General features: G+C 31.9%; 1 protein-coding gene across 1 annotated transcript in view; it reads right to left on the reverse strand.

Moving 5' to 3' along the window:
* Nucleotides 1–1532: 1532 nt before the first annotated feature.
* Nucleotides 1533–17571, reverse strand: part of LOC140445954 (beta-glucuronidase-like) — a 37274-nt gene continuing 21235 nt past the window's right edge. Inside the window, exons 6-11 of the mRNA XM_072538411.1 lie at nt 16917–17236; nt 8062–8205; nt 7469–7553; nt 5293–5469; nt 3661–3799; nt 1533–1755 (exon numbers count right to left, since the gene is read on the reverse strand). Of these exons, the coding sequence (XP_072394512.1) occupies nt 1595–1755; nt 3661–3799; nt 5293–5469; nt 7469–7553; nt 8062–8205; nt 16917–17236 (1026 nt within the window). The 3' untranslated portion in view covers nt 1533–1594. The remainder of the gene's footprint in view (nt 1756–3660; nt 3800–5292; nt 5470–7468; nt 7554–8061; nt 8206–16916; nt 17237–17571) is intronic.

Here is a 17571-nt window from a genome sequence, read left to right on the forward strand (position 1 = left end):
ATTCGTACAACTCTTTGAAAGTGGTATTTCAATAATAACGAGGATGTGAGATTTGCAAATGGTAAACTTAGAAAGTTGACCCCAATGATCAATAAGTTGATAGAAACATTTCGGTAGGTTATTATGCCAGGACCAGGTTATGTATTGACGAAACTCTTGTTCCTTTTAGAGGTCGTTTAAAATTTAAACAGTACATTAAAAACAAAAAGAACAAATTTGGAATCAAATTGTACAAACTTTGTACAACTGGTGGATATACCTATAATCTACAAGTGTATTGTGGAACTGATGGTATCAGTAATGCAACAACGAATGTAGTCATGAGTTTGATGGACAATCTTTTGGACAAAGGGCAACCCTTTATACGGATAATTATTATATTAGTGTGTATTTAGCATCTCAATTATTGAACAGAAAAACACATCTTGTTGGAACTGTAAGGACGAACAAAAAACTGAACGTGAAAGAAGTTGTGGCAAAAAAATTAAAAAGACAAAAGACAAAGTATTTACCCAGGAAAGTGGTACAGGTGTCGTTATAATGAAATGGAAAGATACGAGAGATGTGCTGCTGTTGACCACCAAATACACCGATGAGGTAGTGGGAGTGAGACAACGTGAAAAAGAGATAGAAAAACCAAAAGCCATCTCGGATTATAACAAAGTCAAAGCTTATATTGATCTTTCGGATCAATTGAAAGCATATTCGCATTCTCTTAGAAAGGGAACAAAATGGTACAGGAAGTTAGCGATCGAGCTAATTTTAGGTCCTGTTTTAGTGAATGCATACTTGTGTTATAAGGAAATAACAAAAAATAAAATGCAGATTACTGAATTTAGAGAGCATCTTGCCTTGACACTTTTAGATGTAACTCATGACCTTGTATCGGCCAAGAACATCCAAAATGATGAGCGTCATGTGTTACAAGAGCGCGCTAAAGGTGGATATGTTGTGTGTTATGCTTTAAAAAAAGAAACTTTAGGACAAGAAGCACAAAACAAAACTCCAAGAACCAAATGGCAGTGCACATCTTATAAAAAGAGTTTTTGTGTTTCATGTTTTTTTGAAAAGCATTTTGCTACAAAATCAAAGTAATGCGAGTTTTTTTATTTATATAAAACTATGCCTTTATTTTTGTAACCAAGTTATTGTTAATAAATGTTTTGTTTACTTTATATCCATTTTATTTTTGAAATACAATATTTCCTCATTGATGACACTCACTTGACTGTAAGTACTAAATGTGTCTAAACATTCCAGACCGGTTCACATTAGATGTTTCTATAGACGGCTATTTATCGTCTCCCATAAATTTATCATTATCGTGTGACTTTATAGTGAGTCACGCCGTCTTATTTTCTGTTTGACATAAGACGTCTATTGGTGTCACTCCGGCCTAAGTTTACCGGACATTGCGTTGATGTCTCACCATGCTTAACGTGTTAAGGATTAGTTGTATCACCTGAGCTTTCTTTCTGGTGCTGTTATTACTAAATATTGCTTAAAATAAGGTTCGAAATTAAAAATACAAAGTTAAAAAATGCATTTTATTTTATAAAATAAAATTCTAAACCCTTTACAATAATATATAAATCTACTGTTCAATGACATAGTTTTCCAAATCAGTAGGCGCTGTGATATTATTCAGTTTATTAGCCAACAGCCAATACCTCTTTCTTAAAAAGTGTGCACTATTTTTAGGCTGCCTTTGGCGTGTGAACATACCTTTCTTGTTCCCTCCTACTCTTCTTATATCTAATAAAAGATTCAAATAAATTTAAAACAAACAAAAAAATTTAAAATTTTTACAAATTTGTTTAGAATAGAAATCGAAAATTTCGGATTGTTTAGTTGTTCGTGATTTCGAAGAAAATGAGATTTTGAAATGACAACGATATTATAATATGATTGGTTGAGAGTAGAATGTAAAAGTGGAATGCGGAAATGAGTGTCAGTTGGAGAATGGAGGAAAAGGAACTGCTCCTGAACTTTTGAAAAGAGATCTTTTGCTAATATACTAAGTGACATAGAAATCCGAACACCCAGTTTAAATGATTTTATTTCAATAAAATTTGGTGTAATTTATTTATTTTACTGAAAAAAACAAGTGATAAAGTTTTTAGCCTTATCAGTTGGAGATTCCGGATTTTATACTTTTTGTTTTTAAATTCACTAACAATCTAAAAATGAATATTTCAGCCGCAGTAAAGATCCAAATTTGGCGGATTGTGGTTCTTGACATTCTTTACGATTGGTTACGATGCCTAGAGTACAGAGACCTGTACGATTTCGTCAACTTAGTGAGTTTGATAGGGGCCGTATAATGGGACTTCGGGAAGCTGGACTTTTTTTTCGGGAAGTTGCAGTTAGAGTGCAAAGAAGTGTAGACACCGTGGTTAGGTGTTGTCAGGCATGGTTTCAAGAAGACCGTACGAAAAAAGCAAGGGGCACTGGACGCCGCCGTAGAACAACGGACCGTGAAGATCGCCGCCTAAGATTATTGGCCTTAAGAGACCGTTTCTCCACTACCAGCTCCATTGCAAATGAATGGTTTGCATAACACGGAAGACCTATTGGCATGCGAAGTGTTTATTGACGAATGAGAAGTTTTGGCCTGTTTTCATACCGACCACACTGGGTCCTCCCTTTAACTCCAGAACACCGCCGTAATCGCCTTCAGTGGTGCAGAGAACGGTCACTCTGGAATCAGGAATGGAACAGTATTGTCTTTAGTGACGAGTCTCGATTTTGTTTATGCATGCACGATGGTCGAGCGTGCACGGTCGTCGGTTAGAAGGCGAGGTGGTGAAAGGAGGAATCCACAGTTTTTTGTTGAAAGACATGTTCATCACACTGTTGGAGTTATGGTTTGGGGTGCTATAGCTTATGGTTCCAGGTCACCTTTAATCTTCATCAGAGGTAACATGAACGCGCAGCGTTATATCCAAGAAGTTCTAGAACCCCACCTTTTACCCTATCTTGACACCCTGGCAAATCCAACTTTCCAACAAGATAATGCCCGACCACATGTTGCAAGAATCACAATAGACTTCTTTCAACATAATGATGTCACATTGTTAGCATGGCCACCAAGATCTACCGACTTATCCCCAATTGAGCACGTGTGGGATATGATGGGTAAGAGATTGCTCAATTTGCAACCTCCTTCTCAGACTCTACAAGCACTTCGAGAGGAGTTGGTGGTTGCCTGGAATGAGATACCACAAGAGGACATTGACCAAATGATCAGAAGCATGCCTAGGCGCGTTGGAGAATGCGTAACACATCGGGGTACATCCACACATTATTAAAGGTAAAAGGGCTTTAAAGCAATGCAATCATTTTGAAATTTTAATCATTTACTTATTATGCTTCATTAAGTACTTATACAAAATTTTATTAAAATAAAATCATTTAAACTGGGTGTTCGGATTTCTGTCACTTAGTATAGTTGAAACTTGATTTTGGGTGTTTTAAATTTAAATGTATTTTTACGATATATAATTTAAAAAAATTAAAAGTAGTAGCAGTATTTGATTTATGATTTCCTTTTAAAGAGATTGCAGTATTTGTAGAAAGATCAGAATTCGATATCAATGATTCAACAAGGTATAGACACAGTTAGTGTATAGGTTATAATTATAGGTGCTTATAACTTACCATTAGCTGTTTTAAAATCGGCAAAATTCCATATCATTTCTCCAACGAACCATCCTTGGTCTCGAAGCTGATCGAAAGCTTTGAAATATTCAGACATGAGTTTTACTTGATACTCTTCAGACCATAGATAATCCGGGAGCTAAAAAAGAACAAATCAATAAAACTTGAAAAAAAGTGGTACAGTAGGCGGTAGTGTAGACTTGCGCAAAGCTTCATACTATGTTTTAAATTAAAAAAAGAAATGATGCAACATTTCCAAAATCAAAATAACAAATTATGGTATTATGTGGTTTTGACATTTTGTATACCTAACGACCACCTCTCATTAGGTACACAATTTGACTCTTTCGCTGTAACTGTATAATTATAAAACTTTTTAAAATGTTTTACTAATTGTATTTATATGAGATTATATTTAATTGTATATATTATATTTATTTATATGACATTATATAAAATTATAAAAATATAAATAAATATCAGTTGATAGTGAATTTAATTATTATATAAACTAAATAAGATGTTTAAAAATAACAAGTTATATTAAACAAAGTGGAATAGTAGGCGGTACCGTAGACTAGCGCGGACCTTAATTGTATGTTTTCTGTATTTTTAAAATTTAAATAATAAAACTAGTATAAATATAAATAGGAAAATATAAATTTAAATAACAGTTGAAAAAGAAATATCATCTAAACTTCATTTCCAAAAATAATGACAATTTTTTGAAATCAAAGGCAACTTTTATAGAAGAAAACTCAAATTGAAGTAAGGAAATTATAATCACCATACAAATTGTACAAGCTTTCGGAATTAAGGAACTCCCATTAAAACTTACAATAGACTATTGATTATGTTAAAAAAAATAGGACTAAAAGGAACTAAAACGTTAAAGGGGTTTTATTATTTTTATATATATTATATATATCTATATATATATATATATATATATATATATATATATATATATATATATATTATCATTTTGGCAAAGGAAAAGAACCATTCAAAACTTGTTTTCTTGGAAATATGTTCCATAAAATCTAGTTCATTTTGCATCAATAAAAAGTCTGACATAGATAAACTGCGCAACATTTATTGTTACTTACTGGAAAAACATCCAAAATAAAATAAATATTTACCTTTACATAAACTACACTTACTTTTTAATCATAGGGTTTTTTCTTTCAGTTCTCTATGTGTCAGAGTTAAAACACACCAGCAAAAGATGCCATAAACAAAGTTTTATTATCTTAACCTAAATTTTAAAAATTTTAGAATGTATTTTGTCCATTATTTTATATTTTATATGTGTGTTATTAATGTTGATTGTTAATGCTTTTATAAATAATCTCAACGACTAGTAAGTTGCACTGAAGAATTGTGATATTTTACAAATATTTACATATTTTTCTTATTACAGTGTCTTGAAAAAGGAATAAAACCATTCCGAAAGCTAGACAAAAAGTCAAAAGAGTGTTTCATTAACATACCGGCCAATTTTCTGACTGCAACCCTAATAAACTGTGTTGTTTGTATATATATATATATATATATATATATATATATATATATATATATATATATATATTTTAATGAAGGTAAAGGTAAAGAAAGAGGTAAGATACTTACAATATGCAAACCCTCCATCGCATCTGCTCCATACTCAGTAACAAAAACAGGTTTGTTATGCTTTTTATGCCATCCTTCAGCCTGGCTTATCATTCCTGATACAACGGTTTCTAAGTCGCCCGCATACTCATACCAACCTAAATATTTATTGACACCTAAAATGTCCAAGAATTGTCCCTAAAATATAAACAATTATTAAATGGTTATAAAGTTAATATTTGGCAACATTAGAAATCCTAAGATTTCCTACTTGGCAAAACTAAATTCAAATTCTTATCACTGCGCTTTCTAAAACTTGTAAAGCACACAGATTGATAAATAAGTCTTTCTGTTTTAATTGGCATTTTATTCTAATAATATCCATCAACTTAAAATAGTAAAACCACGTATCAATATCGGGACCTACGATGTTAACAGTCTTTTAACTTATAAATAAACAATACAAAGAAAGCTAAATATAAACTTCATAGACATTATGGAACTAAAATGGCTCAGATCAGGAACGTGGAACAGAGAAAATGAAACACTATATTATTCTGGTAGTGACTCTAATGAGGATAACTACAGAAATGGAGCGGGAATATTTGTAACCACTGAACTGATTACCATTGGTTTGTGGTTTGCAAATAACATAGTAATAATGTGTTGGAAATCCTGGTCTCACTAATTAAAGATTTCTTTGAAAAAGGTATATTTCCAGAGTGCCTAAAGACAGCCATTATTGTTTCTCTTCATAAGGGTGGAAATCTAACGTCTGCAACTATAGCCTTTTGCCTTACTATCTGTCCTATCCAAAATTATTGTGAGATTTATAAAAGCCCAACTTATGTCCTTTCTCGTTAAAAACAACATTTTATCACAAAGTCAGTTCGGCTTTATATCTAATAAATGTACCAGCGATGCTATGTTTTCTGTACTACATGAGGTCTATCAAGCACTAAGCGATAATCTTTATACTGCCACTGTTTTTTGTGACTATGCCAAAGCTTTTTATTGTGTAAATCATGACATTTTGAAAAAAAAATTAAATTTCTACGGAATTCGAGATATTTCTTTGAATTGGTTCCAATCTTACTTGAGGAATAGGAAACAACTAGTTCGAGCAAATGATACTGACTCTAGTCACAAAAGTATTGTATGTAAAGTACCACAAGTTTCAGTACTGGGTCCTCTACTTTTCCTTATCTTTATCCGAGGTTAAAGAATTTTCTGTAGAAAGGTCGATACTTGTACTGAACCACTTTCGTCCATATTAGCTTTGACATCAGATACATCTGAACTTAATAAATACTCATCACTACTCATTTTTCAGTCGATAAAAGAATTAAAAAACTATAAAAATAACTAACTCACTGCAAGAGTCGAATAAATATGTCACTTATATCTGCCTCTTATATCTTCAGAGCTTTGGGTAATAAATAAAAAAGACGCATCCAAAATAAAAGCAATGGAAATGAATTCTTGGAGAAGATGTTGCCAACTCACTAGAAGAGATAGAGTAAGGAATACTGAAATCAGAGAGCGTATGGGCATAGACATTGACGTCCTGGAAACTATATAATGCAAAAGACTGAAATGGTATGGCCATGTAGAAAGGATGAATGATCAACGATGGCCAAAGAGAATGTTACAGTGGATCCCCACCAACCGCAGGAAAAAGGGAAGACCACGAAGATCGTGAGATCGTGAAGACAAGAAGTAAAAGGTGCAATGGAAGATAGGGGTCTACAAGTAGATGACTGAAACGATCGCAAGCGTTGGAAGCTAGGTTGCGAGGCAGCTGTAATAAACTTGTTATATATATATATATATATATATATATATATATATATATATATATATATATATATATATATATATATATATATATATATATATATATATATATATATATATATATATATATATATATATATATATATATATATATCATATTAACTAAACATTCAAGCCGGCGGTCGATCGTAGGACGTTTAAAATTAGAAACGAGAAAATAAGTGGGGGGGTCTGTTATTTAGCCCTATCAGAGTTAAAACGCCTAGGCGCATTATATCTCGTACAAATTAATCAGTTAATTCTGAAACAGTTCAAAAACCTCGGAACTTAAAAATTTTACACTTACTTATCTTGTGTATTTTTTCAAACAAAACAAACTTAAGCAGTTGAAGATACTTACAGAGTGATCCACATCGAATCCATAGATATTGGCTATTGTTATGGGCCTAGTTTTATCGAATGATTTGATGTGTGCAGAAACATGACTGAAAATAAAATGTCGGATTAAAAAAAGTTTTTTTTTCAGTTCCTTTTTTCTTATTACTAGAATATTTCTCGATTACGCTATATTTATCTTTACTTTAAAAACCTTTACCCTAAATATACAACCTTTGATGATGATTTTCCTGGAGATTTATTTAACACAGTGATTTACTATTGCCTTCTGTATTCCTATACCTTTAGCCATTTATTTGGTTCATGCGCCTTTGAGGCCTACATCCGACAAGTTCATCCGACGTAAGATGCTTTATTATGAGACAAGTACAAGACAAATCATTAGTATACAAAAAAACCGGCACATTTATGTTTCGTGGACCTCAGTTTTTCTTGTTTGAGCGATATTTATTTTAAGTAAACTAATAGAAATTTAAAACATATTATAAAAAAGAGTAAGTAACAAGCACAGAATAATCCTATAATCGTATAAATATAAACGAACAAAAATCCAAAATATTAAAATACTTCTTTGTAATAATACTAGTATAAACGTACTTGTAATAATCTTGGGATTCTGGTAGTTGTGTTCTTGGCTCATTCGCAATGGACCACATTACCACACTAGGTCGATTCTTGTCGCGGAGGAAAAGCTCCGTTAAAGACCTTTTATGATTCTCCAACAAGTCGTTACTAAAGTTTCTGCAAATAAAAAATATCAAAATATTAAAATTTATCAAATGAGAATAAAAATTGTATTACAGATATCAATTTAAATAAAAGTTGTTGCAGTAGCAAGCACTATTCCTGTTACATATAACTTAGCTTGGAAGTCACGAAGGTGGTGGCTGAAGTTATTTTATTACTTTCTCCATGCTAGTATTGTAAATAGTTATATTTTTTAAAAAACAACAGTTTTCCTTCATAACTGTAGTCAACCTAAAAGTCGTCTAGTTTTCAGAAGTATCATCGCTACTAACTTAGTCGGCAATTATCGTGGAGGAAAGTCTAAAGGAAGTGGATTAATCATAGGAAGAAAAAAAATGAAAAAGATTGAAGGTAGATTAACAACAGTTAAGAATTTCACTAGACTGTATATCGTAGGCGATCACTACTCAGATAGTACTAAGAAAAAATCAAAACAGTCTAATATTCAATACATAAAATGAATTCAGTGAAGTTGCACTGTGCATTTCTTGTTATGCGCCATTCCACAACAAATACATTGCAATTTTTATTTTGCTTAACCTAATAATTCTCAATGTTTTTCGATATTTTTAAAATATTCATTTTATGTAGTTATCAAATCGAGTTTTTAGTTAAATGTTAAGCAACTTCAATAAAAAGTTTTTTAAATAAGCTTTTTTAGCTCTTATAAGTTTCAGAAGTGGTTGACAATTTAACCAGAGACCATAACCTCTTTACTGTAAGAGACTGTAAATGAACACTGGTTGAAAAATCGACCACCATTTAAAAAAATATTGAACTAGTGTTAAAAAATATGGTTATGTCACTCGTAATACATTGAATAACAATAAACATATTAGCATTATGTTAAAGATAATTTTGAAAAAAAAAATCAATTTACCCCATAAAAGATTAAATTCCCATTCCCTGATCTATAACGTTAATTGCAAGGCTGTGGACAATTATCGTTGGTGGGAACATATTATATTTGTTCTCCTTTCTTTTAAATTCGATAATATTTTAGTAGTTAATACTATCACTTGATCATTTATTCTAAATAAAATAATATTTAAAATTTAAATGTTTATTTGAATAAATCTTTCTTATTTGTTAATATGCTAAATGCTTAATGCTAAATAATATAAAACTTACAATTATGGCAAACCTGATGCATTGCATCAAAACAAAAAAAAAACTACAAGATATTCGAAATTTGCATAAGTGGTATACAAAAATAAGAAAAAATATTATTTTAATCTTCTAAACATTTTATTGAAACTCATATTTTCAGAACGACGATATATTTTTGGAACACACTTTTACTCCACCTTGTATATAGGTACCTATAAAAATCCAATAGCAAAAAACTATCAAAAAACTATTGAATTGCTACTAGTATAGTTTAAATAGGATCCTATTGTGCTATCCCGTGGGAACTTTGTTGCTAAAATGTAAAACCCATTTTTTTTTGTTTCTAATATTTTTGTAAGACAAAATCACTTGGTCGTCCAAAAATCGTAGTGGGAGGGGAGCGGTGGGGAGCCTTACAAAAATAAAATGCAATTTTTTTTTTCATCGTTTTTCGAATGTACAATATCCGAAAATTCATTCGTCAAATTTGCATACCCATCAGGACATTAGAAATATTTTTTTTTTATTTTTAAAAATACGTCATACCATTATTGTATACGGAGCGCCTTCATACAAAATCACTTGTCCTGAAAACCCATATTTTTAAAATCGTTTACCTCGCTCTACCTCGAAAAATATTGGGTTTAGCAAAAAATTGCTTTTTATAAACGTTATAGGCCAAAAATCAGAGAACATGCTGGTTTTTTTAGAATTTTGATTGGATAATTAGTTTAAGAAAAAATTAAATAAATCGAACGGCATGTCACGACGGACAGTGCTGAACGCAGAGATGCGAGGAAGGGCGAGATTCCTATGCCATAGTCAACCGCAAATCGACTCTACTGATGGCGATGTTGTTATGGTCGTTTTTTCATTGTGATGCTGATTTTAAGGAGGATGAATACTCTTCTAGCGTAAATAGTGACTTCTTTGGCTCGTTTTGTTGTCAGATTATTAACAGTTTTAAAATACTGTATTTGTTAAGTGATAGTAGTATTTATATTATCATAATAAGTATTGTTGTATATCTTTAAGGTTGTATACTTATTATTATTAAATTATTAATATTATCCAGATTTAGCCATACGGCTCGCACTCCCTCAAAGGGGAAAATTCACTCATCTCAGATACTTACGATATTAAAAGGATTGAGCTCTGGTGGGACTCTTTCCGTGTTATCGAGCCCTAGGTGACTTGGTATGTAGGAGTATCCCGTATCCCCAAAAATGTTCTTACAGATTATTGTTATTATTATAAAGCTTACTAAGGACGTAGTAAAGTGGTTAAATTTCAAAAGCTTGGGATATACATATCTAAAATGGCAAATTCTAATAGAATATCTACCATTTCCAAGTATGCATTCCAGTATTTGCCTGTGGCAGTTTGAGCTGCAATGATTTCTGGAAACTCTGTCAAAAGTTTACGAGTTAAAGTTGAGATTTTATCGGAGAGTTGCATAACGTCTTCTTTTCTCCTGAAAGTATCGATGATTTCCGATGTACAAAGATGAATTAAGTTAATATAATGTACAGAAGAAGTGCCACACTCTAAAAGCCACTTCTTATAAAGATTTATTAATAATCTTGACAGAGCTTCGTACGTCAACTTATGGGCTCGTATAGCTTTATTGTATTTTTTGCCAGATAAAATACCATCAATTGTGGACTGAGCATAGAGACCACTGTCCAACCATACATCAGCAAGTCCAGAATCTGTCATGAACTGACCAATTATTTTGAGGAAGTTCATAACCATGTGAAATCCACCTAGACGAATGACTACGTTTTTTGTGTCTTCTGACTGGGACCATTGGAGCTCTTTAGCTTTATAATAGATCGCTTGATCAAACGTCAGTACGGTGTATCTGTTATTTAGCTTCTTAGCAATTTCATTGCACTTTATGATAACAGTCCAAACGGTATCATATTCTGACGAGACATGGAGTAGCACAGGTAAGTAGCCATAGGTCGTTACATGTGATTTATCCTCTACAGTCCGTTTATGAAATCCTGACCACTGTGGATAACGGTTTCATCCCTAACAGAGTCCCTCATTTTGCAAATGCACCATGCCATGTTACGATATCTTATGTTATTATTAAGATTCTGACCCTTTTCTATGAAGCTCAGTTTATTTTCCTCAGATTGTACTTTTCTTTTTGATTTGTCAAAATAAATTTTGTGAAGGGAATGAAAATCATTCGGTATTACCAGCTTCTGATTATACGGCAAAAATTTAAATTGTCCATGTATATTTTCATTAAATGGTTCTCTCTGGAAGGCAGCAATTTGGGTTCCGTGAAAAGTAGGTGTTTTGTCCAAAGTCTCTTCCAAAATGTCAATGTTGTCAGCAGCAAATTGAACGAATCGATTGGGTACCAATTGTCTCGGTATGGTCACATGATTATTCTCCAAGTAAAGTTGAATTTCTTCTTGGACGATGCTGTTACGCACTCTAAGAGTACCGATGTATGAAATTGAATGACCGCAAGCGTGCATTGCTTCAATGAGTTTTTTCGACCTTGTTTCCTGGTGAACTAAAAGTCCTAGCCCAATATGCTTTGGAGTTTTTATTTTTCTTGGAAAATGCTTACAGTTTCAATTTTCTTTTTATTATCGCTTTCATTGCAGACAATAAGATTAACAAGAGAATACAAGCTTTCAGGAATAGACTTTTTGTAGTCTCTAACAATCATTCTTTTTTAAATCGGACTCAGTTGACATCTTGTTTATCTCGCTTCGGATAGTTTGGCACATTTTGACTAGAATGTGTTGCTCCGATGCCCCGAAACTAAAAGTGTCAGATTCGTCGTGGATATTTTTTCTTGCATATTATTAGTCATAACTTGGCATAGTTTTTGATTCGGTGAGTGCTTTTGACAAAAGATGCACTTTTGTAAATTAAAGGGTTGTTCAAGGGCCGTTTTTGAAAAATATCGTCTCTACGAAAATCAAATGGCAGTTTAGTATTTTTTGACTTGTACGAGGCAACGTTCTTTGAGCTCGTATAAGATTTATAACAGTTTTTGTGCAATTTTAAAAAATCTTGATTTTTTAGAGCATCAAACTTTGAGAATATATGCCGCATTTATTTTTTTTGGTTTTTTTTATCTTTCTTAAGAGTTAACCAGCCTTCCTCCTTCCAAACAAATAAGACACACATTTTGAATAAAAACGTCTTGTTCGGCATCAGATTTATGGAAAGAAACATGCCTTAATCTGATTTTTGACTCAAGTTCGCTGTCAGAGCTGCTGCTGTTCGTTAAATCTATTTCTAGATGGATACAAAAAAAATACTAACTGTAATAATAAGTAAGTACTAAATATTGTTAACTTACCAATAAGTTTAATTAATCACTGTTAATAATATAATTAACACATAAGAACTTTATTATGTCTCACTTATAATAATCTTAGTGGATTTCGCGCTAAAAACAAAGCTTATGAAAAAGAATGCACATGCAAAACAATACACTTTTTGCGCTAGAATATATACAACCATATAACACAACAGTGTCTCGAGGTAAAAACGACCGTAACAACATCACCATCAGTAGAGTCGATTTGCGGTTGAATATGGCATAGGAATCTCGCCCTCCCTCGCATCTCTGCGTTCGCCACTGTCCGTCGTGACATGACATTCGATTTATTTAATTTTTTTTTAAACTAATTATCCAATCAACATTTTAAAAAAACCCACATGTTCTCTGATGTTTGGTCTATAACGTTTATAGGAAGCCATTTTTTGCTAAACCCAATATTTTTCGAGGTAGAGCGAGGTAAACGATTTTAAAAATATGGGTTTTCAGGGCAAGTGATTTTGTATGAAGGCGCTCCGTATACAACAATGGTTTAACGTATTTTTATAAATAAAAAAACAATATTTCTAATGTCCCGATAGGTATGCAAATTTGAGGAATGAATTTTCGGATATTGTTCATCCGAAAAATGATGAAAAAAAAAATTGCATTTTTTTTTTGTAAGGCTCCCCACCACTCCCCTCCCACTACGATTTTTGGACGACCAAGTGATTTTGCATTACAAAAATATTAGAAACCAAAAAAAATGGGTTTTACATTTTAGCAACAAAGTGCCCACGAAAATCTATTCTAGAAGCCTTTTGCCAGTCTATTTACTCTACTATACATAAATTCCCCGAACAAATCGTACATAAAAAACTAGACTTACATCTACTAAACGCAGTTGACTAAACTAGTCAGGTATACCACTAAAGCCAGTTTTAAAATTCTGTTTTCTTTTTCGAAATCTTTTTTTGATGGAAAATTATGTACTAATTAAATTAAGTCAATTTTTATTATTGATTTACATAACTGTTTGTAATATTTTGTCAAGTATTTAGCTACCTAAAAATTTGCTTAAAACTTAAAATTTGCTAGCGCTGCAACGATATGTCATTTCTGTTTTACGAACTTCAATTTGCAATAGTATTACGGCGTGTAAATCTAGGTATCAAGCATCTTTAAAAATTTCAACGTAAAGTCACATAATTGGGTAATACATTTTTAAAATGAAATTATAATAAAAAGTTTGTTTTCCCAGTGCAGTTATAACAAAAAAAATCGGTGTGGAGAGAGTAAAAACACACAAATAATGATCACTTGGTCGACTGTGTTCAGATACTTTATATAATAAGCCATTATTGCACGGTAGTTTTGCATTTTAATTATTATCTGTTGCCGAATATTATCTTTAATAATGTAATAGTGGACAATGTTTCAGTTAAAATTAACTTTAAAAATATAATTATTGTGTAAGGTGTTTTGATAAATGAGAAGCTGAGTATGAGGTAAGCACAAATATTATAGTTTTTTAGTTACTTAGTAGAGATAAAAAATATTGTTTATAATATCGACTGGTCATACGAAGACCGTAGTAACTCATTTTTTTATTTAATTGAGATAATTATAAAAATATACCTACATATTTACCAAAATTCATTAATTAATAAAATGGATGTTTTTATAGTATTAGGTGATATTAAGTGATACTTTTAATATTAATCTTGCAAGAGTAAAACAGATTTAAGACAGAAATGGTCAGAAGTGACTTTTAAATGAGCTGCTGAGAATTTGAAAAAAGTTACTGATCTAATTTGCAGTTTTGAATTTTAATTCAATTTTCCTCCTCTGACTCTTCTTCGCTCTCAACTGAATCAACTTCGAGCTCGAATTTAGGAGGTATATAACTCTTTATATTAAGATTTCTATAAAATACTTGGTACATTGTGGTTATTTTGCTTATTAAATAGCCACAGCAATCATTGTAGCTTTTTTTCTTCAATTGGTAATGGTGCATTATACAGTTTCGGTTGAAATTTGATGATAGAGGAAGGCCGACCTCTGCATTTTTGATTTAATTTTATTTCACAACTTTTAAAACCATCATCGAATTCATATTTAAACGTTGTAGAATTTTGGTGTTTATGCGAAAATTTTATTTTACTTGTTTTGCTAACTTTTGTTGATTTTTTTCGTTGTCAACTCTTTAATTCTCGGTATCAGTCAGTTGTTTAAAGTTAAAAAAATTATCTTGGGACCTTTCCGTAACATCATAAACACTTCCCGGAATTTTTGGGCATTCAGATTAATGTGACTCGCTATTCTCGACATATACAACCGATTGCCTTTTCTTTGCATTTTCGATAACAGCGTGCATACTGTCACCCTCGTTCTGAGTATGGCATTTTTTCAGAAATCTGTGAACAATATCAATGTGAAAATGTGCAGAAGCAAAAGCAAACATCAAAAAGACAAAACGATTTCTATTTTGTCCCCCAGAGTTGTCTGAGTAGAATATCATCGTTTAACACTATGTTTTACATTGAGATCCAAAAATTTCCAGAGGCAGCTGGCAATTTCATTTGGACCTCTTTTAGCCACCTGCTCATGCCAGACACAGCAGTAACTCTGATTATTTTCTACATCAGAAACTGTAAAGTTATATGTAGGGTATTTGCTTTTGTAGTAAAAATCACTTACGTTAGACAAAGGGGTAGCTAAAAACTTTTGAAGGCCAAAGCAAACCACACACAAGCTCTTATCATTTAGTGCAAGCTGTTTGTCTATGTCTTTTAAGTTCCAGATAACTTGTTTTTCATATGGAACTCATATTTTTCGAGAAAATTTGATTTATCAGCATCGCCAGCCATATTAAAAACAGAACAAACGGTACACTGGTCCTTTTTTGGTTTAAAGAACCTAATATTAAACTGTTCATTGAAAATATCACTCCGAAATATCATTATTTTCTCTATTATATCTCCTATCATACTTATGGTGTCAACTGTTTATCTTTTAGCTAATAATGAAGTTTGTTTGTCCTCTTTTGGCTTCTTCTCTTTTCTTTTGTATTTCAATCAGTAAGTTGTCTTCCCATTCTCCCGGCATTTCATTTGTTCTCGATGCTTCTCTCAGTATTTCTCTTCTTCTTTCCCTATCTATTTTATTGTTTTTGTATTAACTTTATCTGCTTTACTCGCTTTTCCTACTTTTCTTTTACTTATTACTCCTTTTAATTCTTAAATTCCTATTTCATCTTTTTGGTTTTCGTTTTCTTCTATCTGTTTTATGGTACCCTCCGTGTTTCTTTCTTTTTCTCAAGTTTTCTCCTCGCCATATATTTCTTTTCATAATCTCTCAATATCCCTAGTATTTTTGTTAACTCCTTGTTTTAATTGTTTATTTTTACCTGTTGTTTCTAAGTTCTTCTCTTTCCTATTTGACTTCTTTAACGAACATCTTCCAATTCTCTTTTTTTTTTCTCTTCGTGTTTTCTGTCCTATCTTTATCTGTTTTTTTTTATTCTTTTTTGTCTTGTTCCTTGTTTCTCTCTTGTGCTATTGTATTTTGCATTATTATATTATTGTATTCGACATCCCCTTTGATGTCTTCTTCAGGGCTTCTGAGGTCTCAGTCTTTCGAACTCCCAGACACTACTACACTCATCACTAACCAATGCATTACTGGTAATATCATTATGATAATTTCATTTCGAAATTATTAACGTTACTTATAGTGTATTTGTATCTTTATTAATTTTATTATTATTTTGTGATTTTAATTGCTTTAAATAGAGTTTTATAATAGTCTTCTTGCTTATCATAATATACAGACTCAAGGCAAAAAGAAGAAACCAGCGAGTTCTATAATGAACGTGACATTTGAGACCCTTTTTGGTAGCCTCATATGTTATAATATAGAGGTCATCGTATGTACAGAAAACAACAGTGGGTTTATTCGGCTTATTTATATATGGATCTAAAATAAGAAACGTAAATATGATTGAAACGTAAATATGAATACCCAAACATGCTCGACTTGACCAGTAATATTTGAGTTTTGGCAGTTTATTGAAACACATTACCAGATAGATTAAAATTAGAATCATAATTTCTTGTCTGTTCCTTCCTGTTTGGACTAGTTTTGACGAATACTTTTGTGAATAGTGCAATCCCTTTGTGCAATATGTTACTGTCGCGGTATACTAGATATCTTCCACATAACTTTGTAATATTTCATTTACTATTATGTAGCGTATTAATAAGAAACAAAGAATTAATAAAAACCAATATCTTACTCGGTATTTACAGCAGGAACCTCATCTATAATCATTATTCCCAATCTATCAGCCATATCCATAATTTCTTCCGCATACGGATAATGAGACGTTCTGTAAGCATTGGCTCCGATCCATCGCATCAAGTTGTGATCGCGTATAATTAGTGGCAGATCTAGTCCTTTTCCACGTATGTCAGAGTCTTCGTGTCTTCCAAATCCTCGCAGATAAACAGGCTTTCCGTTGATGGTAAAGGTCGTACTGTTCCAAGCTAATTCTCTTATACCAAATGGTTGGGAATACGAGTCTAGGAGCACGTTGTTAGAGTCATAAAGTTGAACCTAAAAAGTTGCAAATTTTTAAATAAAACTGCTAATTTATTATTGCTTATAAGGTATGATTTGATGGTTTAAATAAATAACGTAGATTTGAACAGAGTGTTAAAATTGACAAAACTATTATTACTCCAGTCACTGTGGACGAAAAGAGGTCAATGCCTCTAAATTTTTTATAACTAAATTTATTTTGCTAAAAATTTGGAATTAGGCTTATCTTACCTCCCTCTTCAAAAGTTATATATGCGCTAGGTGAGCTTTTTATTTTTAAGGGGTGAAATCACCTCTTATTGAAAATAATGAAAAAAATTTATATTAAAGCATTTTATGGATTTAAATCT

This window comes from Diabrotica undecimpunctata, chromosome 7 (assembly GCF_040954645.1).
Source record: "Diabrotica undecimpunctata isolate CICGRU chromosome 7, icDiaUnde3, whole genome shotgun sequence".
NCBI classification, from domain to species: domain Eukaryota; kingdom Metazoa; phylum Arthropoda; class Insecta; order Coleoptera; family Chrysomelidae; genus Diabrotica; species Diabrotica undecimpunctata.